At 39.0% G+C, this 25,875-nt stretch overlaps 1 protein-coding gene across 6 annotated transcripts in view; it reads left to right on the forward strand.

Annotated features, from left to right (window-relative positions):
- AKAP6 (A-kinase anchoring protein 6) overlaps positions 1-25,875 on the forward strand; it is a 492,371-nt gene that overhangs the window by 243,943 nt on the left and 222,553 nt on the right. For 5 of the 6 annotated variants that reach the window (XM_019428105.2, XM_019428101.2, XM_019428103.2 and 2 more), the window contains 2 exons: positions 19,031-19,127; positions 20,265-20,431. In XM_019428105.2, coding sequence (XP_019283650.2) covers positions 19,031-19,127; positions 20,265-20,431 — 264 coding nt within the window. The remainder of the gene's footprint in view (positions 1-19,030; positions 19,128-20,264; positions 20,432-25,875) is intronic. The other variant, XM_019428107.2, reaches the window with a different exon arrangement.

Consider the following 25,875-nt stretch of genomic DNA (forward strand, 5'->3'; position numbering starts at 1 on the left):
TATGCTAATGAAACCAAGTTTTAATGGGGCAAACTACAGAAGCTGAAAATTTACAGGCATTTCAATATATTATGAAATCTAAATCCTCCATATTTCAAGCTATTTTTTTCAAAACTTTTTCCAGGAAGGTGAGTAATTAACTTAAAAATACCTTAGAAAATATACTAGACCCTTGTTCTCTAAAGCTATGATTGAAGGCTTTCCTCTTCTTAAAAAATAAATAAATGAAAGAGATAATTTTGATGACCATTCTAAGCTTTCTAGAATTCTTGTAAAATTAATGAACCTCTCATTATCAAGAGGGTCTACATTATCTGTTCTACACTGGGTTATTTTAATAAAATATTTAAAACGATGATCTCCATCATTTTTGCTGCTATGTGGGTTTTTCAGCATATAATTAATACAACTGTCATTACACCCGTCCCTGTGCACAGGCAAAACCATGGAGGGGAAGTGGAAAATACTTGGATGAATATGCTTCTGAATATGTTAGAAGCAAGAATTATAGACTGGGGGACATTTGATGAACCTCATGAGGTTTTTACTGAATGCTTCAAATGGCCGATATCAATTATGAAGGGGTGGAAACCAAGTAGTGGAGTGTGATAAAGCATGAAGAAAAAGCACGTTGTCATAGGAAATGAAAATTCAAGCTTTAAGGATCTCATCTTTATTCCTTTCACCGATAGTATAAAATTGACAAAGGCAATGAACACGAATCCTTGGGTACCCAACTGTGGGGTTGATTTTCTGCCCCTCTTACACACTCAGAATTTGGATTGAATAAACATTGTGTGGGAGTCCTACCTTTGCGTGAGTTCACAGGGTTCCAGAACGTTCCCTGTGATGTTAAATGAGAGAATGACAAAGAGGGAGGTGAGAGGGGGAAAGAGGGGAAAGAGAAAGAGGATGTTTTAGTCTTTTGGTGTTTGTGTTTTGCAGTATGTTTTATGTCATTGCAAGTAAAACAGACTCAAAATCCTATTGCTGCATGAAAATAGCTTTGTGGATGATAAAAGACACAAAACTATGTTTAAGAGGATGAGTGTATTGCTTCCATTTTTAGAGACCTGGGTTGATTGTGTGTAAAAATGCCAGTGACCCCAACCACCTCTCTTGTACATGGGTTTTTAAATATTGCCCTTGGTACTCAATTCCCTGTTGAGTAGAGCCTTGATTTTTTTTTTTTTTAAAGAGGGCATTTCATAATAGCAAGATAAAGATATTCAGTGCTTTATAATGTAAATTGTATTAATTAGAATGTCAACTTTTCACTGGCATTGTTCTGACAGAAATTCTAATCTGTGTTTAAACAGGAGTATATGAACTTTATTTCACATTAAGTGTGCTGTCTTAATTTCTCTTGATTTAATATTTTATGGAAAACACACATTTAGTTTTTGAGGTCTCAGAGGGCATGGGGACATACAAAGTGCTTTAACTCTAGGCTATTTATTGAAAGCCAGGCTAGAAGAGTATGAACCAGGGTCTCCCCCTCTCTTCAGGAATTGAGCAACATGGCCTCTTTGTAACCAATGCACTCTCATCATTCTCAAGTCCCCATTACAGAGTTCCTTCCTTAGCATCCCTTTGTTGGCCTCAGCCTCATTCTAGCCCTAAACTATCTGCTAGAACTTTCTGTAAGAATGGAATATTCAAGGTTGCACTGTCCAACATGGGAGCCACTCACCACATGTATCTGCTGACCGCTTGAAATGTGACTAGAGCAACTGAAGAAATGAATTTTTAATTCTAATTCACTTGATTTAAATGTAAATTGCCACATGTAGCTTGTGACTACTGTATTGTAGCCTTAATAAGTTGCAAAACTCTTAGCAGCTGACCATAATGAATTGCACGTATGTGTACCTGCCTCATAGTGACAGTCTCATCCAAAACATGAGCCCCATCATCCTCTTTACACTCTACATTAGATCCACAGCAAGGAGTCCTCCTTAAAATGTTTAGCTCTTAAAGAATAATTTTTTTGTTGCCTAATGATCAACACTTTCTTGAAATGAGTTTTCTCTACTATCATGTCTAATTATATTGGTTGGGATAGAGATAACATAGGAACATCTTCTTTATCTCTGCTTTGCAAATAGTGAGGGGCTGTGTTCTCCAGCTCTGCTCTGTGAGTCTTAAGTCATAGTCACAATTTTGACTTGCGAAATTATGAGCAATCCTGGCCAACAGTTACTGATGACTTAGTGTGCATGGATCACCAGTGATACTTAAGGACACTTACTGAGTCACCGCTGTGCGGTGTGCAGTGTCTGTTACTCTAGATACAGCCTGTTGTTTAAATGTCTTTCAAACAAACCCTGAGTTACTCTGTGTCCCTGAGGACAATGTCTACATTGTCCTCCTGATCGATACTGTCATTTATATTTTTTATTGTATTTCCTTACTGTGGTGCTGAGTTAATATTAAGTTATTCTTTTCAAAAGAAGGCAAAAAATATATACAAGTAAGAAAGTATACAAGTAAGCCCGGAGATTTATATCCTTGAATTCAGCTTGTGTAAGTCATTAGTATTCCTTAATGAGTGGGCCCGTGGTATTTGCAAGATTATCCAGGATGTAGAGATAGCGATACAGGTTTCTTTAAACACCTTTATAGATTCTATAATTTAACATTAAATCAGCAGATGTGCAAGCTCTTGAGTCCAGTGTCTTCCCCGGTTTAATCATGTGTTAGAATAGTTGGCACCCTGCAATGATCATTGTAAAGAAAAACAAACATAAAAACAATAACAAAAGTTGTACATTTATATTTTGATGTTTAATTCAATTATTTTCCATGACGGTAACCAAGGGTTTTTACCAACACAAATCAATTAAAGCTTCACAATACCTTTATGAGAGATATGAAAGAGCTTTATTTTAACTGTAAGAAATACTGTGAAATTGCGATGATACATCAATGATTTTCCATGATAATTAATCATCTGCTTGCAACCTGGCTGCTCCTTTCAAAAATACAATTCCTGTCTTCCTTGAAAATGACATTCTCAGGAAAATGTCATTCTGGAAAGGTATTCTGCAAGTAGTGAACATCCCTCTTCTTTGAAAATCACTTTCAAAACAGTATTGTATACATATGTTTTTGGACAGATTCCCTTCTTCTTCACCTCTGTCAACTTTTTTTTAAAGAACTTTATTGGAGTATAATTGACATGTAATAAATTGTATGTATTTAAAATACATATGCCTACAAGTTTCAACAAACTGACAAATGTATGCACCCATAAAACTATCCTCACAACCAAGATACTGAACATATCCATCACCTCCAAAAGCTTCCTCCTGACCCTTTGTAATTCCTTCCTCCTTTCCCTCCTGGCCTTTCCCTAACCCCTAAGCAATCACTGATATGCTTTCTGTTATTATGAAGATTATTTTGCACTTTCTAGAATTTCACATAAAAGAAGTCAAACAATGTGTGTCCTCTCTCTTTTTATTCTCGTCTCCTCTCTCTCTCCCTCTCCTTCTCTCCCTCTCTCTCTCTCCTTCTCTCTCTCTCTCTCTCTCTCTCTCTCTCCCCCCCTCCCACTCCCATTCATCTGGTTATTTTTTCACCCAGCATACTTTGGTTTCTTTCACCCAGCATACTTATTTGGATGTTACATATTTCAACTGTTTATTCATTTTGATTGCTGAGCAATATTCCATTATAGAGATTTATCACATAAATCTTCATCGACAGATTTTGGACCTTTAGGCTGTTTCTCTTATCACCTCTTTTTAATAGCTTAAGAAACAGAAGTTACCAAAAGCTACATTTGACTGGATGGATCATAAATAGAAGAATCATAAATAGTTCTGGGCAGACTATTTAGATTTTTTCCTTTAAGATAATTTATAATATCTTAGCGTGCTTAAGAGTAAAGCAGCAGAGAAGGACAGCAACTTCTCCCTCTAGAAATTTCATTTCATGTCCATTTGCTTCTGAAAACATAATTCTGATCTCCCAAGTGGTTTTTATGTATGCCTAATTCACCAAATGGGCACCATATCATATGAAACCAATTGTAGGAAAACAGGCCAATAGATTTTTCAGTATACAGCCAATCAGATATCTAGTTGGAGAAAGCAAAGTCTAGCTGACCCCAGATAGCTGTGTAAGAGTTAGGACAAAGAACTAAGCACAGAGCCTGTATTAAACTTGGGAGATAAATTTGCGTAGGTGGTACCATGTCATGTTGGGCAAACATTAGCCAACCACATAGAAATAGCATTAGAGAAACAATATTCTTCATTCAGCTTGATGGATGAGAAAACATGGGGGAAATGGTGGTGATGAGTTCATGTATATCAAGCACCTGTGAGTGCCAGGAAGTTATGTAGGTACCAGGAATACATGATGAATGAGTTTGGCTTCTTCCTCCCAGGGTTTTGCAATCTGAGGGACATGACCATAGATAAAATGTAGTCATCTATAGAGCCATAAATGATAAATGTAATATAATTTTTTAAAGTTTATTTATTTTGAGAGAGAGAGAGAGTGTGTGTATGTGCATGCACATGGGCAATAGTGGGAGGGGCAGGGAGAGACAATTCCAAGCAGGCTCTGTGCTGTCAGCATAGCACAGAGCCTGATGCAGGGCTTGATCTCACAAACCATGAGATCATGACCTGAGCCGAGATCAAGAGTCACACGCTTAATTAACTAAGCCACACAAACACTCTGATAAATGTAATATAATTTTGATCAGTCAACTTCTTGCAGGAGACACAAAGTACTCTTAGGAGCACAGAGAGAAGTTTTATTGGTCCTTCCTGAGAGTAACGAAGGCTCAAAGAAGTAATTGGATGTAGACCTCATAGGACATACATGATTTGCTGGATAGAGAGGGGAGGAGAAGAGATGGAAGGAAATTTTATTGGCAAGTAAGGAAGGTGTGGTGAACCACGTCATGTGGCTGAGAACCAGGTTGAGGTTGATGGTCAGATGGTGAAGGAGACTGAGTGTCTTTTTATTGGATTGAATATTTCTTTGGGAGCAAAGGGACTAAGTGACAGTTGATTTTATTTTAAAACAGGAGAATGACATGAATCAAATGTAAATTCCATTAGGTTAGGGTCAGTTTGACATAGATTAACTGGATGAGGTCCATGGCTTAGAGAGAAAATATCTATGGGGATAATAGAAAATGTATTTGAGTATAATATTTGAAAGATAAGCTAGTGCAGACAACATTATCAATTTCTTTAATGTGATTTTTTTTACTTACTAATATATGAATATAACACAAAATTCTAAAGGTAAATAAAAGAAGCTAGTAAAAAAGTAGAAAGTCAAAAGTAAGCCTCCTACCTCTGTTCACCCAGTTACCAATTCTCTTGCTCTGAGGCAACCAGTGTTACTTGTTTCTTTATAGTCTTTCAGAGTTAGTCATGGTATCTGAAAACAAATGCATATGTGTACTTAACTATGGTCCCTTGGTTTATGCTAACAATAATTCAAAATCAATAAATGTAGAACTACTTTATGCTTTTGAATGGCTGCATAATGTTCCATTTATGAATATGCCATAATTCATTTAGCCAGTTCTTTATTGATGAAAACATAGGTTGTTTGCAGTCTTTTTAAAAATTTTAAACAGTGCTTCAGTGCATATCCTTGGATATTCATCATCTTGTATTGTTTTAAGTATATCCTTAGAATAAATATCTTACATATGAAATTTCTGGGTCAAAGTTTTGCACATTTAAAATTTTTATGTCTTGCCAAATTGTCCTTGATAGAGATTGTACCAATTTATACTCAGCAAGGCATGAGAACACCCTATCTGCACATCCTTGATATTGAAGTATGTTATCAACATTGCTTGATCTTTGTTCCTTTGATAGTTACAAATGGCAACTCATTGTAGTTTAGTTTGTATTTCTTGTATTATAAGTGGAGTTGAGTACCTCTTCATATTTTTAGGAGTCATTTGTGTTTCTTTTCTGAAAACTGTTCATATTCTTAGCCTATTTTTTCTGTTGGGTCATTGGTTTTTTGCTTCAAGATTTATGGGACCTTTGTATATATTAAGGAAATGAGTCCCTGGTCTGTGATGTGAATAGAAAGTGTGTTAAAAATATACTGTTTTTGGAATTCTGTTCCAGAAGAACCCGGATATCTCAACAGTTTGAGGAATCCAGGCTTTGGCAGACCTCAAAGCCAGGCTGATAAGCATGCAACAGGTCTCTCTACCCATGGCAAAAGCATGTTCAGATTCCAGTCCTGGAAAGACCAGTGTATTCCAGGGAGCTTGCTTACCTAGGCATGGGTGGAACAAACCTAAGATCAGGGAAGCTTTTGTAGAATGCATGGAGTAAGTCATGTACAAGCCATGAGAAACCTGGAGAGGATGTGAGTTAAGGTCAGGTGGGACTTAGGTAAGAACAGAGGAGAGGGGATAGATTAATGAGAAGGGGAAGGATCAGAGTTCTCTTTTTGATGCTGTCTCTTGAATAGTTAGAAACTTCATTGCCAATGTCTATTTCATTTTTCCCTAGTCTTCCCTAATATCCTCAAGAACACCACAGCAAGGCCTGATACCCCACAGCTGACAGAAATCTGACCAAGACTTGAATGTATTGCAGAGTGTAGAAATTGGCAGGAAGCTTCTCTGTGTGGAGTGGGACTGAATCTCTATGCTTCTGGGGGTGTGTGAAACCAGAGAATGTGAACATTACGAGAAGTTTTTACATGGGAAAGAGGGGGCAGATGTTACAAGAACTCATTGACCATCAGGGTCATGTGCTGAAGGTGGACTTTCATGCAACTGCTGATATTATTGCACTCTAGTTGGAGAAAAACATTATATTCACTGGAGAAAATTCAAGCCATATAAAAGAGCATAAAAATAAAAGTAAAAAGTCTTACCCTCCCTTAGATAACCCACATAAACAGTTTGTTCTATATCCTTCTGGACCTCTTTATGTAACAGTGCATACATTTTAAGAATTTTTAAAATTCATATTATACATACTGTTGAATGACTTGCTTTTTGTGCCTAAAGATATCGCAGTCATCCTTCTGTCAGTACATGAAGATCTACTACACATTTTCATTTTAGCAGCTCCTTAATATTTTATTGTGTGGATGTACCACAATTTATTTAATCATTCCCATCATGATGGCCATTTAAGTTGCCTCCTTATTTATGCTTTTACAAATAATACTGCAATGAACATTCAGTTTTTTGTTTTTTGTTTTTTTTAATTAGTTGGAAGTCTTCTTGTTGGCCCCTTAGTGTCTGTCTACAGCAGCAGCTCAGGCCACCCATGTGATGAGAGTCTTCCATACTCTTGGGGAAGCTTTTGCCATAGGTCTGGAAAAGTGGTAGGGTCCATGTTGATGTGTATACAGAGGTTGAGTTTGTGTTTATAGGGGTAGCTTTTAAAGCCCACCTTCTAGAACTTAGTTGTTTATTTTAGGATTGGTACCTGCAATTTGAGGTGGCTACCACAAGGTGGCACAAAAACACCAAATCCTGCAAACAATGCTTCTATCTTGGTACCTTTGAAAGGTTTGAAATTATTTCCTTACTGTGCCATTACCCTATTTATAAAGACAGACTGGATTAAACTGCTAATGTTCCTGGCTAACAAAATCTCCACACAGATACTTCCATGCATGTATCATCTATATTTAAAACTTCATGTTACATTGTTTTATTAAATAGTTTTCATTTGTTTCATTTAAATAAAACAATATACTTCTCACAGAGCTTTTAGCCATACAAGAAAATTTCTCAAAATACATTCAGCTGTTTTTCTTTTGTTTGCTCTCCTGTCTCTATGTCTGCTCCATTTTTCACTGCTCGAAGTTAAGGGATGATGGGCTTTCCTTTTTCCCACTTCCTGATGCCCACTGCTCCCTGGCTACCTTTCTCTGCTGAGATGAGAGGCAGTCCTGGCCCAAGAAAGCAGAGCTTCACAAGACCAGCAACTGCCACTGTACAGCAGCGGCTGTATTGCTCAGCTAATGGGAGATAGTCGGTTAGACTTCAAAAGCCCAAGCTGTGTGAGTTTGGCCGCCACTTCCCTGAGCCTTGCTGAGCAGAGCTGGTGGCCTCATAGGAGCTTTGAAGTTCCATTTGCTTGTTCCCCTTGATTCCCATCAGTTTAAGGTAACTAGCTGAGAGTTTAGTAGGGAGCAGCGTTACTTCTCTTTGGGGGATTTAAAATACTCAGCTCCCAGCCTTGAGTTGCTTCATTTGGTGGCTTGGGAATGGAAAAGTCTGTCGCGAATTTGTAAGGATGCAGGCATTTTTAATTAGATGTGTGGGGACAGGAGGCTCATTTTGGACATGTAAAAAGTCCTGGACCACATTCCTTTGCTCGTGTAACTAATTCTGTACCTCTAGGAGACATATAGCATTGTCTTCCATTTTCAGGTTAGGAGTCCCAAATTGCTCACAGCACCTGGGAATGTACTTTTTTTTTTTTTTTATGAAATTTATTGTCAAATTGGTTTCCATACAACACCCAGTGCTCATCCCAAAAGGTGCCCTCCTCAATACCCATCACCCACGCTCCCCTCCCTCCCACCCCCCATCAACCCTCAGTTTGTTCTCAGTTTTTAACAGTCTCTTATGCTTTGGCTCTCTCCCACTCTAACCTCTTTTTTTTTTTTTTCCTTCCCCTCCCCCATGGGTTTCTGTTAAGTTTCTCAGGATCCACATAAGAGTGAAACCATATGGTATCTGTCTTTCTCTGTATGGCTTATTTCACTTAGCATCACACTCTCCAGTTCCATCCATGTTGCTACAAAAGGCCATATTTCATTCTTTCTCATTGCCACGTAGTATTCCATTGTGTATATAAACCACAATTTCTTTATCCATTCATCAGTTGATGGACATTTAGGCTCTTTCCATAATTTGGCTATTGTTGAGAGTGCTGCTATAAACATTGGGGTACAAGTGCCCCTATGCATCAGTACTCCTGTATCCCTTGGATAAATTCCTAGCAGTGCTATTGCTGGGTCATAGGGTAGGTCTATTTTTAATTTTCTGAGGAACCTCCACACTGGGAATATACTTTTAACTGAACTCGGTTTAAGCACTTGAGCCATGATACCCAACACTTCTCATCATTTTGGAAATTGTTGGTGGCAAAACATTTTACTAATTTATTATTTTGTTTATTGCTCTTTTTAGGATGTAATGACTGTTTTTAATTAGAATGCCAGGGAAACACCACATTTGTTAAACACTTCCTGTTTAGGGCAGTGATATACTAAGGGCTGAAGAGAAATTTTGTAGACTGGCTTTGCACTATGAGGGTTCAAACACAGGCTGCTGGACACTGGACAAAAGCCAGCGCATGTCCTAACTCAGCTAAGTCAGGGTGCTGTCACCTACCACGTCTCTTCCTGGGGAGACACATGTGCACATTCTATTTACCTACTGCATGACATGGAATTTTGGACCCTTGAAGCAGTTTATCCAATATAAGGGATATTAAGGTAAGAACTTCAGGCCTGAAATAGATCTGCCGTATCTACTGAGGATTGTTGCGAAGACCAGATAAACATGTTGTATGTGAGGATACTTGGTTCATTTCGGGGGAATCGTGAGCATTTTCATTGGAGACATGAGAAGAATATGTGGCAGGAGAAGTTGGATTTCTTCCCGTCCACCCAGACTGTCACCTACTTGAGGGGACAGCTTGCATGTCTCTTTGCTGTCTCCTCTGACACCCAGCCTGTGCAGAATAGGTACTAAAAATATCTGCTGGAGGAATGAATGAGCATTTGTAAGAGCAGTGTTACAACCATTACAGGCAGCAAATTATAACTAATATTGTAAATCAGCAAACAATAACTGAGAATGTCTGGAAGTTAAATTATTTCCTCTACTATTTCCAAACCAAAATGGACTCTGGTCACAGAGTTTTCTGGGTATTGTCTGGTATATTTGTGACAAGAGAAAGGCCTATAGAGGGAAAAAAATTGGAATGCTTTCTTCTGTTTTCAGGACATAATTCATTTCCTTTGGCAGAAAACACAAGGAAAATAAAAATGTTAACTCAGATATTAGAAAGATTTGAAAAAATTCCACAGGTTAATGTTACTGTTTCAAAATACAAAGAATAAATGACTAGACAGGATGTTAATGATTTGACATTACAAAATTTATTAAATTTATTTTTAAAGCAGTTTGGTTCTCCCTCTCAAATGCACGAAGCATGTGGGAGTTGGAATAGATCTGCCCCAGGCTGCCAAACAAATTTTTAATGGAACTGGAGTCCTTCAGGGATTGTCCTAAATCCACATAATATTCTTAAGTCTTGGTGTTTGCACTGGGACCTGTATATTAGCAGATGTACATGTGAATAATATACTTACATCCATCCATCACCTTGGTGACTCCACATCTGTAGGGGCTGCTGCACATCAATTATTCCACTGCAGGGGGTTGAGGGATATTTGGGCCAGCATTGACCTCTTTTTCAATCAGAGCCTCAGAGCACTGTATTCTGGAAGTTAAATGGTCCCTTTAGACAGAACCTCTGTTTGAGAATCTGTTTGGCCTAATGTGGCCATGCTAGGAAGTCAATGTGATCACCTGTGCCAGGTGTGAAGGTGGCAACCGGAAGAGCGAATGAAAATTTGCTCGCTAAGAGGTACTGTCAACATTTAGGATCTCTCCCATGTATCTAATTCTCGCATAAGATATTAGCAAGTCTATCAGAAAAGAATGTCAACCTTAGTAAAACACATTTACCTTCCACACACACAGAAAATGCAACTGTTGTTTGAAAGAAATTGTGATTTGTTTGAAGAGCTAAATTCACTTTCAAATGCTTGGAAATGTTTTTATTATCTGAGGTTTTAGGAAGGAAGTCTTCTCAGGAAGAATGAGGATTTTTGTCTTTATATCTTAGTGCTTCTTCTTTTTTTAAGGAAAACAAAATTTTTATAATGCTTATATTTTTTATCATAAACTTGGCATTTTTTCCCTCAAGACTATATGGGGCTTTTACATTTTTTAAGCTTCTGATATTATACCTGGAGGTGTGTTGCATGTTGTCATAACTGATAAATCAGTTGCAAATGTAGCCACTTCGTTTTGTTGGGGAGATATACAATTGTGGTGGTGGCTGACCATTTATTTAATTATATGGTAAGTACCATATGATGAGAGGGTAAAGTTGAATTGATGATTTAGGCTATCTCAGCCAGGGTACAGTTTACATGGTAATTACACTGGGATCATCTAAGTGTAATTGGCAAGTAATTTTGTAAGTGAAGGAACATGACAGCTCATTTACATGGTGTTCGCTGAGTAAAATTTGGGGACATTTATTAACCACTTTCAAGTGAAGAGTGACTATACCAGTATCTCCCAAAGTGTCATACACAGTTTGAAAGCTACATGGAAGGTTTTGGTACAAATCTTTATTTGTTCTGCGAACATTCGTTAGGTGTGTCCTGTGTACCAGGCACTGTCCTAGGCACTGTGGATTCAAAAATGAGTGAGAAGGAACTCGAGGAACTCATGTATGGGAAGCAAATGCATTGCCAGTAATTACCCAACATTGTAGTAAGTAGAGTCTTGAGGTCTGCACAGGTACCTCGGGTGCTGAGGAGAATGTGGAAGCCCAGAGGACAGAAGAAAGTCAGGGAAAACTCGCTAAAGAGATTCACACCGGAGATAAATCTTAAAGGGTGAGCAGGGCTTAACCAGGGGGAAGGGGAGGACTGTCCCTGCCAGTCTTCGTCAGAAGTAGCAGCAAGACCAGAGTCTCAGAGGAGCAAGATGGCTGGTGTAAGCTGGAAACTTTAAGCAGTTCAGGCACATTTCAAGGCAGACATTAGACCTGAGAAGCAGACTTGGCTAGGATTCTAGAAGACCCTATAGGTCATGATAGAGAAAGGACCTTATCCTGCAACACTGGGAAACCATTAGAAGATTTTGAGAGAAGGAGCATCTTTTTCAGAGTTGTTTTCGGGGCAGGCCATTATGTGTAAGAAGATGTTTTATTGAACTATTACCATATGCCAGGCTCTATTCTAGTGGTAACAAGGCATTTATTTTCTACAGTAACCTCATGAAGTAGGCACTAACATTTCTCCCTTTTTACAGTTGAAGAAGCTGTGTACCCAGAGGTTGCCCAGAGTCACACAGTGGGTGATGGAGGAGCTGAGATTTGAACCCAGGCTGTCCATTTCCAGAGTTTGTGCTGTCACCAGCACCTACATTATGGCCTCCTTGACACAATTGCTGGCAACTGACTGTTTATAAGATGCACATCTTCCATCCCTCATTAGACTGTGAGCTCTGTGCGGCCAGGGGCTATATTCACCTAATTTACAGCCACATCCTGCATGCTTAGGACAATGTCTGCACCTTGACAGGCATGTGACAAATAAGGAATAACTGTAGTTTTGAGGGACCATGACAAAAGATTGTTGAAGTCATCCTAGCAAGGAGTGATATGAAGGCCTGAATCTAAGGCAGTGTTAGTCAATATGGAAGAATTGAGGTTGGGGAAATAAATTGGCAGGACTCGGTGAGTGATTGGACGTGTGGATTTTGTTGGCATATTCTCATGATGTTTCTGATTTCCAACTCCTACACTGGAGAGATGACTTGGCAAAAGAATCTGAAGCAGAGGAAAGCTCGTGCTGCTTTTCACAGAGCTCTTAAATTCCTGAGAAGAAATGTTGCGGACTCAGGATGAGAAGTTAGAAGAGACTTCCCTGGAGATAGTTAAAAATAGAATGAACACATCTGCCCAGGATGGTTGAGGGACAGAGCTGCTCTAGGGTAGATGAATGGTTAGATGGCCTTTGGGATTCTTCCCCCTTTGAAAATTTTCTAGTTTAGAATAAATAAAAAGTCTCCCCAGCCACCTATCCTTAGCTGCCTGGCTGAAAGATAAAATCAAAGTGTCCAAGGACTGGAAAATATTGAGTCCAAATGCCTGGACTGTAGAGAAGGAAACAGAAGCCCAGAAGGGTTAGATGATTCACCCAAGAGCGCACACTTGAGGCAAAAGGAAGCCCCAAATCATTGGCCTCTCAGCCTGTGCACCCTCTTCCCAAATCTCAGGTAGCAGCACCGATCTTTTGGTGCCTGGTATGGGCAGGCCTGTGCTGGATGGTGACACTAAAGCAAAGAGAACGTGGTTGGTGTCTGCACTCAAAGAGTTGATAGAGCCTCAACAATAAGTGCTACTTGTCACCTAAAGATGGCACGGAGTACCATTTACTACACAGCACGTTTGGAAAATAGAGAAAATGAACTTAAAAGTCGTAATGATTTCTCTTTAGTTCCACTTATTTCTGGGCACTGCTTCAGTGCTTTACAATCATTATCTCTAATTCTTACAATAACCTAGAAGTTAGTGTTATTTTCATTTTACGTTTTGTAAAGCTAAAGCACTGAGAACTCATTCCATAAGATTAGACTCTGTTACCTGCAAGTTCTACCCTGCGCAAATGATGTTAACATTTTGTTGTGTTTCCCTACAGTCTTCTGTTCCTGTGCACTGGGACTATTCATTTACAAGCTATACTGTTACCATAGATATAGTTTTGAATCTTCTTTTTTGGCTTGCAATATGTTCTGTTCTGTGTACTTTTCACGTTATTTCATAGTCTTCATTTGAATGGCTGTATAATATCAAGTTTTTAGGAAGTTTTTTTTTTTTTAGAATTTTTTTTAAGTTTATTTATTTATTTTTGAGAGTGAGAAAGCCTGAGCTGGAGAAGGACAGTGAGAGAGAGAATCCCAAGCAGGGCTCTGTGCTGTCAGCACAGAGCTCAACTTGGGGCTTGATCTCACAAACCGTGAGATCATGACCTGAGCTGAAATCAAGAGTAGGACACCTTAACTGACTAAGCTACCCAGGCGCCCCTAAGGTGGTTCTTTTTTCTTTTCTTTTCTTTTAATGTTTATTTATTTTTGAGAGAGAGAGAGAGAGAGAGAGAGAGAGAGAGAAAGAGAGAGAGAGAGACAGAGCACGAGTGGGGGAGGGTCAGAGAGAGAGGGAGACCCAGAATCCAAAGCAGGCTCCCGGCGCTGAGCTGTCAGCACAGAGCACGATGCCAGGCTCAAACCCACAATCTGTGAGATCATGACCTGAGCCGAAGTCGGACGCTTAACTGACTGAGCCACCCAGATGCCCCTTAGGAGGTTCTTAAACAAAGAAGTGTTTACTCATAAAAATCTTTCAGTTCTTGGCACATGTGGCATTTGGAAAGTATATTTTATATTTTGAGGACCAGATGATCATCCTCTTTCGATGGCACTGGGCAAAGGAGAAGAGGAGCTCTCAGGCTCGGCACAGGGGTAGTGGCTTTCTTCCTCAGCAGGAGCCTCTGTGGGAACGCAGCATGGTGGTAGGCATAGCTCAGAGTGGAGCCTGGGCAAAGATGGCCTGAGGCAGGTAGCAGGTGACTTTTTAAGCCTCTGCTTTTTCTGACTGAACACACATTCTTCCTCCTGCCCTTGTAAAAAAGCAAGTTTTCATTTTCTTAGGGTAGTAAAAATCTTTTGTGTGAAGAAAAAGTGTCATCAAGTGCCTTATTCATCAGCATATATACCATCTCTTTAAAATGACAGTGGGAGTAAAAGTTCATCAGTTCAATATGTCTTTCACATTGGGAGACTCCTGACTAATAACCTCTGGTATTTATCATCAGAACAGCCAAAGAACTAAATTCTGGCACATGCTGCTCTCACACACTGAGAAAAACTTAAAAAGACAGAAGATTTTCTCCATTTTTTTCTTCTTTCATTCATTTAGAAGAAAAGCATACCTTTTTTTAATTAAAAAAAAAGTGAGCGTGCAGAAACATCTGGCCTCTATTACCATAGCAGCCTCCTAAATGGCCTCCTTGTCTCCAGTCTGCCCTTTCAAAATCAACTCTACACAACAGCCAGAGAGATCCTTCTAGAACACAGAACTACACCAGGCATTCTCCAGTGTTGCTGACATCTTCCTCCCTGACTCTTTCAAGGCCCTTGGAGTTAATTACCACGTGTAGCCACAACTTCCACCTCCCCTGCTTGTACCCTGTCCCGGCCACACCAAGCTGCTTATGGCTCCCCATTTCCTGCTACAAGAAGTGATATGTCCAGGCCTGCATACATTTCAGTCCTTTCTCCACAAGGTCCCTGCAAGGCTCGGTAGAACCTGGCTCCCAGCTGGGGTTCCCAGAGCACGTATCAAGCCTTTACCACACTCCTACGGAATACAGCCCACAGTCTTGGTATCTCTCACAGCATAATACTCTAATTTAAAAAATAAAGTAAAATAAAAATCTCATTTGGCAGGGCATATCATTCATTTTGCTTAAGGCCCACCATTCTCTAATTCTCTAACCAAACCGTAATTCCACATTTATTCTATGCTGGGTCGTATGAAGCTACTGGCTTTTTAAATTCTCTTTTACCCAAAAAGATTATACGCTGCTTGTGCCAGGATAGTGTGTTGTTACCTTTTGTATCTATAGGCCTGGAAAAGACTTTTCAATGAAATATCTATTATGTTGATTTATGCTTTAAAAAATACCTAAAATTAGGTCAGGAAAGACTCAATAACTTATTTTTTGCCTCTCTGATTGTTTACCAACAACCCCAAAACTCATGGACCTCGATGGACCTGGCAGACATTAACAGTATTTCATTGGATGATTGAAAGTCTATGTTCATGATACATGCTGCTAAGGCTAGCAACTTTGTATCTGTAAGCTTCTGAATGTGATTACAGTCTTCCCCACTCTCTCCTGTACCAGGAGATCCATATCTCTTCTTCTCATTCCCCTGGAGTAATCATCCTTTCCATTTGTCATAGTTTTGTCCACCAAAGTATACATTTCCTTGATTTCATTTCGTACCTACATGACTGCCATACTTCCATCAAACTGGGCTCTTCAGAAATTTGAATAGAATTGAATGAGATGTAATATTTCATCTGTTTTGTGAAGTCTGATCATGAACAAAGTAGCAGTCAGGGTGCTTACCCAAATTTAGACCCTGCCAAGGAGTAATGCACTCAGATCTATCTAAGCTGGTGAAGCTAGAGATTGCAGTTATGGAGATACCCATTGGTCAACCTCTGATGTACCATCTTTTTGATAATCCTGCCTTTGTCTCAGTCACTGTATTTTCCATTTCCTTAGTTATTCTTTTCTAGATGTTCAATTACATGTTGCTTTGAAGATACTAAAAGATATTTGGTGTCTCATAGAACCCAGACTACTCATATTTATGGAATTTCATATAATCACTGACATAGGAACGTGGTACCCACCTATTGCAATGTGGTTGCCATAAATTAAATCTTCAGAGAATGCCCTGTATTTTCAGGGAGTACTGTGGATGTTGCAGAAGGACTCTATAGTATAAGGCATTGCTGAGGAAATGTGTCAGGAGCATAAGAATGGAAATGTATCCAACTATCAGGTTCAAGGAAAAAGAAAAAGAAAGAAAATAAAACCCTTTTGTCTAAGCTTCCTTCCCTAGGGAAGAGGCAGGGGCAGAATGGGGAGAGCTTATTACAGACCTTAGCGGCCAGAAATTTCATTGGCAATTTTGTTAGCATGCCTGCGTGACTGCCTTCTCAGAGGTCCATTGTGAATTCCTTAGTTGATATTATTAATAGTTAATGGGTGCACCTGAAATCAAGCAATATTGGGCTATTTGGGTAATAGACATATTAAATGGGTCTTTTCTACAGCATCAAGCTTATCAGCTTATCTTTTTCCTAATAATGAATATCTCATCTTTTCCACTTGCCTAATCAAATGCTTCCACATCATCTTGAGGCAGAACCAGACCCAGCTGCATCTATTCTATACTCGTGGCTTCAATTACTTCAAATTACCCAACCTACTCACAGGTCCTTAGTTTCTCTTTTGCTCAGAGACATAGGCCTGATGCACCTCTTCAGAAGCTCATGATTACTAACCATTCAGCACAAGTCTGTTGTAAGTAAACAGAGAATCAGAGAGAGCACTAGGCTAAATTTACAGTTATGAGGAAATCTCTAGAAAAGATTTCTTCCTAAATTTTGGCACTCTTGGGTTGATCTCAAGTGTTTTTCTTTTCCCTGTCCCTTCTCCCTGAAACACATGTGAGCCTTTTTCTGAGTGACATTGCTTCAAGTTGAGGATTTCTACTGCAGTGGCAAAAAGTAAAGGCAGCCATATTTTGGCTACAAAATAGTAAACATTTATTTTTTCATAGATATTATACTGTTTTTATTGACCACAAGCATTAGGCTTCCATACTTTGCCATGCTTTCTTTTATCCAACCATATACCTGTAGCTGAATGAGGACAATACAAGAAACAGTGAATAAATAACTCATGGGGAAACTTAATATTGTCTCTTTCCATTATGTTTGGCTAAAAATTTACGATTTCTTATGCCTCTTGTCAGATGAAATGGTTCATCATTTTGGAGTCAAAACTTTTTTTAGTCAAAATTCTTACCTTTATACTTGATGATTTGATCTGTCCCTTAATTTCCAGTTTCTTTTATTCTCCTTTTTCCTCCAAGCTTTAAAAAGACCCTCTAAAAAGAGAGAACCCAGACTCATTACTGAACATCCAAGATGACTCAGGCTGTCCTGTGTTCTCCTACATGTTCAGGTGCCCTTTGATGCCTGAGGTCATGTTTTAAACCCCTTAAATCACTGTTATTCAGTATTACTCAGTCCAGTGTATAGAATAGGCATGATACATGGTTTTTAAATGAATGAATGCATGAATAAATGATACCTGATTTCACAATTTATGGTTGTTTAACCTCTTTCATCCAAATTACATTCTAACTGGGTTTGTATCATCTTGAACTTCTGTTATATATTCTTAATACTAAGTTTAGTGCAGTCCATATGGCTATTGCTTTTGGAGTCCTATCATGGAGAAGCCAAAATTTGGCACACAGTATTTCAAAATTCATGTTCTAGTTAATCAACTCAAGGGATTGATTTTCACCCTGAAGAGTAACCATTGATTCAACAGATTGGTTACTATGATTGCTCTCCTTTGGACATTCTATGGTTGGAAGGCCTTATAACATTACAGAAATAGAAAATCTTTGGAAAATCATCTGTGGTTCTTGAAATATCTAAATGGAAGCCTTCCCCTTCAGAGAGTATTATCAATCTAGTTCAACAGAGAGCCATTATTTCTGCAAATTTATTGAACATCTTGGAGATAAATGTGAAACTGGCATTTCTTTAAAATTGCTTGTAATTTGGTAGCCAAGTGTAGAAATAAAGCAGAATACAGTATGATAAATTCTGTAGTAGAAACACATACAAGGAGCAGAGAGAAGGGGCGAATTAACTCCACATAAGGCATGAGAGAACGCTTCCTGAAAGAAATAGCTCTGGGTTGGGATTCCCCCATTCCAGCAGTTTCTGGTTTTTGGATGACTATTGTGAGTGAAAAATGCCCCTGATGTGCTTGATGTATTTATTTTTAAAGGAGAGTCACAATGTAAGAAATAAACTTTTAAAAATCAAAGATTTGAAGAGTATTTGACTCCTCAGTATAGCACCTGAATCTACCTTGATGTTCTCTGGTTTGCGTGATAGCTGAGAAAACTGCTGAATCCAACCCCTACTATATTAATGGATTTATATATGCACACATAAGGCTAATATATTTTATGCTGCCAATTTTTTTATGGTTTCATAAATAGTGCTATCACTAACATTTTTAAAAAGTGAAGAAAAGCGCTCATATGTGCTGGTAGAAATGCAGTGTATTTTATAGAACACTGCTACTCTTGATATAGCCTACGGGATGTGACTTTTCATAAAAACCTAATGAATTTCTCGATTTGTCAGCTGTTTCCAAACAGATGCACTCTGCTAATCTAATGGAAACATTTTGAGCCCAGATCCCAAATATCAATAGCTTTTAGTATTGCAAATGAGTTTGTCTATTGGGTAAATTGGGCTGTGTGGTTTTTGATAAAAAGTAGCTAGTGGTTTTGTATGGATGTTTTATGTTTAACTGCCTCGCCAGGGTTTGATGCTCCTATTTTTCCTTGCAGAGTTTCAAGTTGAATGTAGACAGTCATTGTGCTCTCAAGGAAGCCGTGGAGGAGGAAGGACACCAACTTCTCGAGCTTATTGCGTCTCACAAAGCAGGTAAATCCTCCTGAAATATTGCAAGCCTTTATGTCTCCAGACTATTAAGAATGAAGAAGCATTGCTGTAAATTACTGCATATATTCACTTCCTTATGTATTATTAATATTTACATTATCAGATTGACCTTCAAGATTTATAAATGTTTCATATACTGCATACAATGCTGTGATACTTATAAGATGAAATACTGCCTCCAAATGGTCTGTTCATTTTATTTTGGGCTTGCTGTTCGCCTGAGTTTCAATTGAAATCACATTCCTGAAAACTTCACGTTGACATGCTTTGTGATGTAGGTGCTCTGGAAATAACATTAAGATAATGAATGAGAATGGTGCAAATAGTTAGAATGCATATGCATTAGGGTACTTATAGATATCATTACAGATATGAGGCAGGCGGTGTAGATATATCTGATTATTTCCCTGCCAATTCACACACATGAACATTTTGCATGTTGTTTGCTGGTCATTGCATTAGCAGAGTTTTGGCTTTAAACCAACTCTTACCCAGTATTAATGTATTTATGAGGAACAGATTATAAATAAAAAATAGTTTTGTCATTTGGTTATACTTATCCTGGTAGTTAAAGACCATAAGACAGGATGAATTATAATTTGGCTCTTGCTTTGAGCTTACCACAGCTAAATAAGGAAAGAGCAGCATTAATCTGACATGCTAATGCTAAAGACTGCCCTCTTAATTCTGACCCGTTTACTATATTCCTCAACGAATTAATGTTACCTATTTCTGTACATCTTTCTGGTCATTATAAAGCCTCCACACATGTACACACAGGGCCTTTTATATGGAATGTGAAGCTTTAGAGTTAGTAATTTTCATACATCATGATTTTTGTTCCATATGCATCTTTTTAGTCCCTAGACTGAATTTAACTTGATTCCCAACCATGCATCTAGGTGGTTATCCCATCTTTGTGTCCTTATGCCTCATGTGAAGGCAAAAATTCCCATTCCCTTTCCTTAGTGACAAACGCTTATACGGCAGGCGATGGGTAGTGGTCATTTAAAATTATGTTTACCCTTTGAAATATTCATCTAATTTTTCTAAATAAAAGCGAACAATGGGTAAAAATGCAGTCAAGTCTGTAACTTGTGGTTTCCCCTCCTTTTGGAGAAGGACTGAAGGACATGCTGCAGATGATTGCGAGTCAGTGGAAGGAGCTGCAGAGGCAAATCAAACGACAACACAGCTGGATTCTCAGGGCTCTGGATACCATCAAAGCTGAGATTCTGGCTACTGATGTGTCTGTGGAGGATGAGGAAGGCACTGGAAGCCCCAAGGTAAGTGGCTTGAAGTTTGCCTTATTTCCTCTCATTTCTGCCTTCTTTTGAACTAGGCACCACTGAAGTTTTCTTTCCACCCCTAAGGCTTTTTGTTTCTACTGGGTAAACTTTATATATCCATATCTATTTCTATATCTAACTATATATAGAGAGAGAGGGAGAGAGAGAGAAAAATGAGAGAGACGAACACAATGAAATGGTTTAGTTTAAAATAACAACAACAAAACAAAACAAAACAAAACAAAAAACCCTGCAACTTTCAGTTTCTCCAGGAAGAGGTCTTTCTGTCAAAAGTGGCAGAGTAGGAGGGGGACAGTACTTTAGAGGTAGGAGAAAGGGGGACATAAAACATTTAGTAAACAAAACATAAAGCATCTTTAACGTGAATAATCAGAATGGTTTTAAATTGTTTTGTTGCAACTATAAATCACTATAATCAGTGCAATCACTCAGCTCTGACATCCATTAGCCGCTTGGTTACAGCAAATTAACAAAGAAGAGAGAAAGTGATTCATTATCTCATTCCTGTTAATGACTATCAGATGCATTGCCTAATTAGGGGATGGTCATTGTAGTGGGAAGAAGGTCATATGCTTCGCTACAAATCTTTTTGCTCTGAGTGTAAGTTCTCCATAACGGTGCATGCACCGAATACAACAAGTACTTTAAAAATGACTATTGACATGTTTTGGTTATCTATTTTAGATTTGCAAAATAACCCATAAAGCATATGCAAGTAAACTTTAAACGAATCACCTTTTCATACAACGCACTGCTTTGCTAAAGGTATCTTTGGACTCATGATGTGGAAAATAATTTTATTTATTTTATATTTTCATGTAATCTTTCTTTTGTATTTATTCTTTTGTGAAAGTAAGTGCAGAAAACCAGTCTTATAATAGACTCAGCATCGAAACATATTGCAACGTGTCGGTGGGGGTGGGGGAGGAAACAGATTTAAGAGTTCATGGTTTCTATTCCTGGCATGGACAAAGTAATTAAATCATCATCGAGTCACATTTATTCAGCGTCCATGTGGATTGGCCTTGTGCTAAATGTATACAGAGCAAGTTAAACAAACCCTTTGCCTTCTTAGACTCACATTCTTAAGTGCAGGCAGAGGAAAAACCCACCCTACCCTGCAATGGTGAGACCATGCAGCCAGTGAAAGGCTCAGAAGATTTATAGCTTTGGAACCTCAAACAACAACCTTTAACTTATTTGTTGGAAACAGAGAATGGAATGATGAGCTCAGTTCCACTTAAAGGAGGCTCCTTGGAGGAGGTCACATTTCAGGAAATACTTGAAGGAAGGAAGAGCAGTGACTTGGCACAGGAGCACACATTTTAGGAAGTGATGTGGCGAAAGGATCAAAGCTGGAACTAATAACATGGAAGGGAGAATGCATTCAGCAGATTTTTCGGGGCAGAAAGAGGGCTCTTTCAAGGAACAGAGTGCAGGGAGAAGTTGATGGGGCTAATGCATTGGCTGGAGTAGGGGGCAGTGATGATGAGAAAAGACGGATTAAAAAGTCTGTTGTGTTCTATTTATTTAATGAAGTACACTGATTGCTTACTTTTAAAAAGCTCTCCTGTACTGGGTGCACTCTACAGACCAGACACTGTTCTACAGCACTTCTGTGGGTTCTTTCATTTAATTCTCACAACAAACCTATACAGTAGTTCCCATATACTCCCCAGTGGAGAAAATGGAGGCACAGAGAAATTAAGTAACCTGCCTAAGGTCACACAGGTGCTTAGTAGCAGAACTCATCTTTGAATCTGACCCCTTTGGCCCCAGAGACCTTGTCAGTCACCACCTAGAGTACTGCCCCTCACTGTACTGCTCAGGGCCAGGTATCGTGATGAATAATTAGTCTCAATGGCTGTCTCATGGAGCTTGTGGTGAAGTGGGGAGACAGATTTAAATTTAATAGTCATGCCTTTGTAGATGGTGGTGTACCATGAAAAAAGAGAGAAGGGAGCAGCTGGAGGTTGGGCTGGGAGAAGTGATTTACATCAGGGCATCAGGGAGGTCTTCTCTGAGGAAGCAACATTGTATGAGCAGACCAGTGCAGTTGGAGAGAGAGGGAGGAGGGTTTGATGGAAGCTCCATAGCCTGTGGTTATACGGGAGGGTTTTGGAGCTAGCAGAGAAATGGTATCATTGATTTGCAGCATAAAAAGCTGTTTCTGGGTGTGACGTGGAGCATGGGTGGTGGGTGGAGTGGGGTAAGTGGGAGTCAGGGAGGGAGGGGAGGTGCCAAAGAGGAACTGTGGAGACTTAATTAATTAATTAATTAAATTTAAATGAATACAGAATTAAATTAATTAATAAAAGACTGAGGCTAAAAATGAGTAGCTGTGTTCACCAGGGCCAACTTGAATTTCATACTTTTGAATCAACTCATTTTGTAGGAAGGTGTTTTGAGATGGAATAAAGAAGGTAACCCAATGAGGAGAAAGTATTATGAAAGGAAAGGCAATGTCTGCATTTTTCAAAAAGAGAAGAACCTGTCTAGGCCCAGCCTTAGAGACATCCTGACTGGGGTCCCAGAATCTGCATTCCATAAGCTTCCAGAGAACCACTGTCATATAGGCTCCAGGAAGGCCCTTTTCCTGCAGGGCTCCCGATTCGATTCGTGCACAGCCAGGATCCTCACACACTCTGAAAGAAAGAGTGTCTGTCACATTGTTGCTTATGTCTAAAATAGGGACTGTTTAATGTTATGCTACATCTTATCCTGATGAAAGTTATCTAGCCATTTAAAATAATGTTTTAGAAGAGAATTTTTAAACATTGGAAAAAGTCCTGTAATGTGCAATATGATATATGCATAAATAAAATATGATATATTTTTAAATATCTTTGAATTTTCCCAATCTCTACAGTGACTAAAAGTTATTTTAATCAGAAAAATAAAGAGCATATGTAAAATACAAGAATTAAGAAGAGATTTAAAAGGCAAAATAGATGACAATCGTCTGTAGGGACTTGAGATATAAATTTCAAGGTCAGGAGGAAGAATAAATACATCTGGTTCTTAATGATTTGGGTACCTCAGTTCTAAAGAAACAATGACACAAACCTCTCTGCTCAGATCATCCCCAAAGTGAAAGTATCTTCCTTGACTCACACCAGTTTGCAAAGAATAACCTAAGTGTTTCTCATGAATAATATTTCTACGCAAAGCCACTCTGTGTCCCAGTGTGTGCACCGTGTCGTACATCTAAGAGCAGCTCCCGGAGAGGCACTTGTCGGGATTGGCACACGTGGGACCTGAGGGATGTGCTGGGAGTGCGACTGTGATGTGACAGAGTCACCAAAACCCCAGGCCTTCCACCTCCCAACTAGTTCTCTCTTGCCCAGTCCAGGCTGAATTTTCTCTGGACAGACGAAGTCCTCCACAGCCAAGGGTAAAGGTGAAATCAACTGTAGACGAAGAAAATATATTTATAACTTAAGCTTCTTTCTCCAGTTAGCTAACTTAAGCTAACTGGAGAAGTCAGGATGATTATTCTTTTTATTTGCTTAATAGTCATGAACTGCCTCCCTTAGTCTGTTGGGCAAGCACAAAGAATAATAGGGAAGGCTCAGACCCTGAAGTCAGACAGCCTGAGTTCAACTCCTGGCACTTACAGCTATGTGTCCTTGGGAAAATTACTTAACTTCTCTATGTCTCAGGTTCCTAATTTTTAATATGGAGGCAATGATAATACCCACCACAAAAGGGTTCTGTTACAGATCAAAGAGTTGATGTATCTGAAGTGCTTTTTTTTTTTTTAATTTTTTTAATGTTTATTTTTGACGGAAACAGAGACAGAATGCAAGTGGGTTAGGGGCAGAGAGAGAGGGAGACAGAGAAGCAGAAGCAGGCTCCAGGCTCTGAGCTGTCAGTACAGAGCCTGACGTGGGGCTTGAACTCACGAGCTGTGAGATCGTGACCTGAGCCGAAGTCGGACGCTCAACCGACTGAGCCACCCAGGTGCCCCTAAGTGCTTTTTTTTTTTAATGTTTATTTCTTTATTTTGAGAGAGAGAGAGCACGAGCAAGGGAGGGGCAAAGAGAGAGGGAGAGAGAGAATCCTGAGCAGACTCCACGCTGTTAGCACAGAGCCTGATGTGGGGCTCGATCTCATGAACTGAGAGATCGTGACCTGAGCCAAAATCAAGAGTTGGAGGCTTAACCGACTGAGCCACCCAGGCACCTCTGAAGTGCTCTGAACAATGCCTGGTACATGGGAAATCCTAGGTTAGGGTAAATGTACAAGCTTTCATTTCTGGTGATGGAGACAGTAAATAAATATAATAGAATCTGAAAAATACTCTACTGAAGATAGGTATACAGCCCTATGAGTACACAGAGAAGGAAATAATGAACCCTATTTGGGCGTATCAAAGGAAAGATTTACAGGGGAGTTGAAGTTTTAAATGAGGGATGAAAAGGATTTTTGCCAGCATGAAAATAATGAAAAGGAAAGATTTATAGGGGGGGTTGATGTTTTAAATGAAGGGTAGAAAGGATTTTTGTTAGTGTGAAACATATGCAGAGACCTAGAGGTGTAAGAATGTGTGGCGTGGCTGGAACGTGACATCTTATTGTGGACGAGAATTAGGCCGGCTTGCTGCAGTCTGCACCAAGGCTCACATTGTGACCAAAAATAACCCTTATGACCAGTGGTTTGAGCAATAATTCTTCATATGTCTGAAATTGATGCTGTCCAACCCAGAGTGAGAACCCTATACAGAATATATCTCATATATACTGTTTAAAAAGAAAATTTCCTTGTGATATTGCCCATAGAGCAAACTTAAATGGGTTTACCCCGAAGTTGTCCAAGACTAAAAAGCATGGATTCGACTTGCTATCTATCATGTCAGTTCTCCTTCCATGACGTGACCTTGCATAGGTCATGTACAAATTGTGCCATGAAATGCATCTCTAAGCAGAGCAGTTATGATCATCTATTTCATCTTAGACCAAAAAGAGGAACTGAAATTAAAACATAATAAAAAAATAACTCCAGAATTCATCTAAAGTTTACTTCAGAAGCTACTGGGAACTTGAGAAGCATAATAGAAAATCTAAAGAATATATCTAGGGGGTATTTTTCTTTTTTACCTTGTTTGAGAGACTGCAGAAAAGGACTTGGTCTTAGAAATCTTGTAAAGAAGGAGGATAGGAGGAAATTCAAAGACTCTGGGAAACTTCTCCCCCAGGACTCGGCAGCATACCTTATTTGTTGTATTTCATTTTTAAAAAAAGTGTTTTCCCAGGACTGTGAGATCTTTTATACATGGAAATAGAGAACAGAATTCACCAGTTCTAGAAATAGAGCTTCAGCACTCACTTCCAAGAATTGAAAATATGCTTGTAATTATGTGTTTTATTTTAAGATAGATTGGTTAAAGTTTATCAGCTAAAACTAGGCTTTCAGTATGT

The sequence above is a fragment of the Panthera pardus genome, unplaced genomic scaffold, assembly GCF_024362965.1.
Source record: "Panthera pardus isolate Hobbes unplaced genomic scaffold, ASM2436296v1 HiC_scaffold_24, whole genome shotgun sequence".
NCBI classification, from domain to species: domain Eukaryota; kingdom Metazoa; phylum Chordata; class Mammalia; order Carnivora; family Felidae; genus Panthera; species Panthera pardus.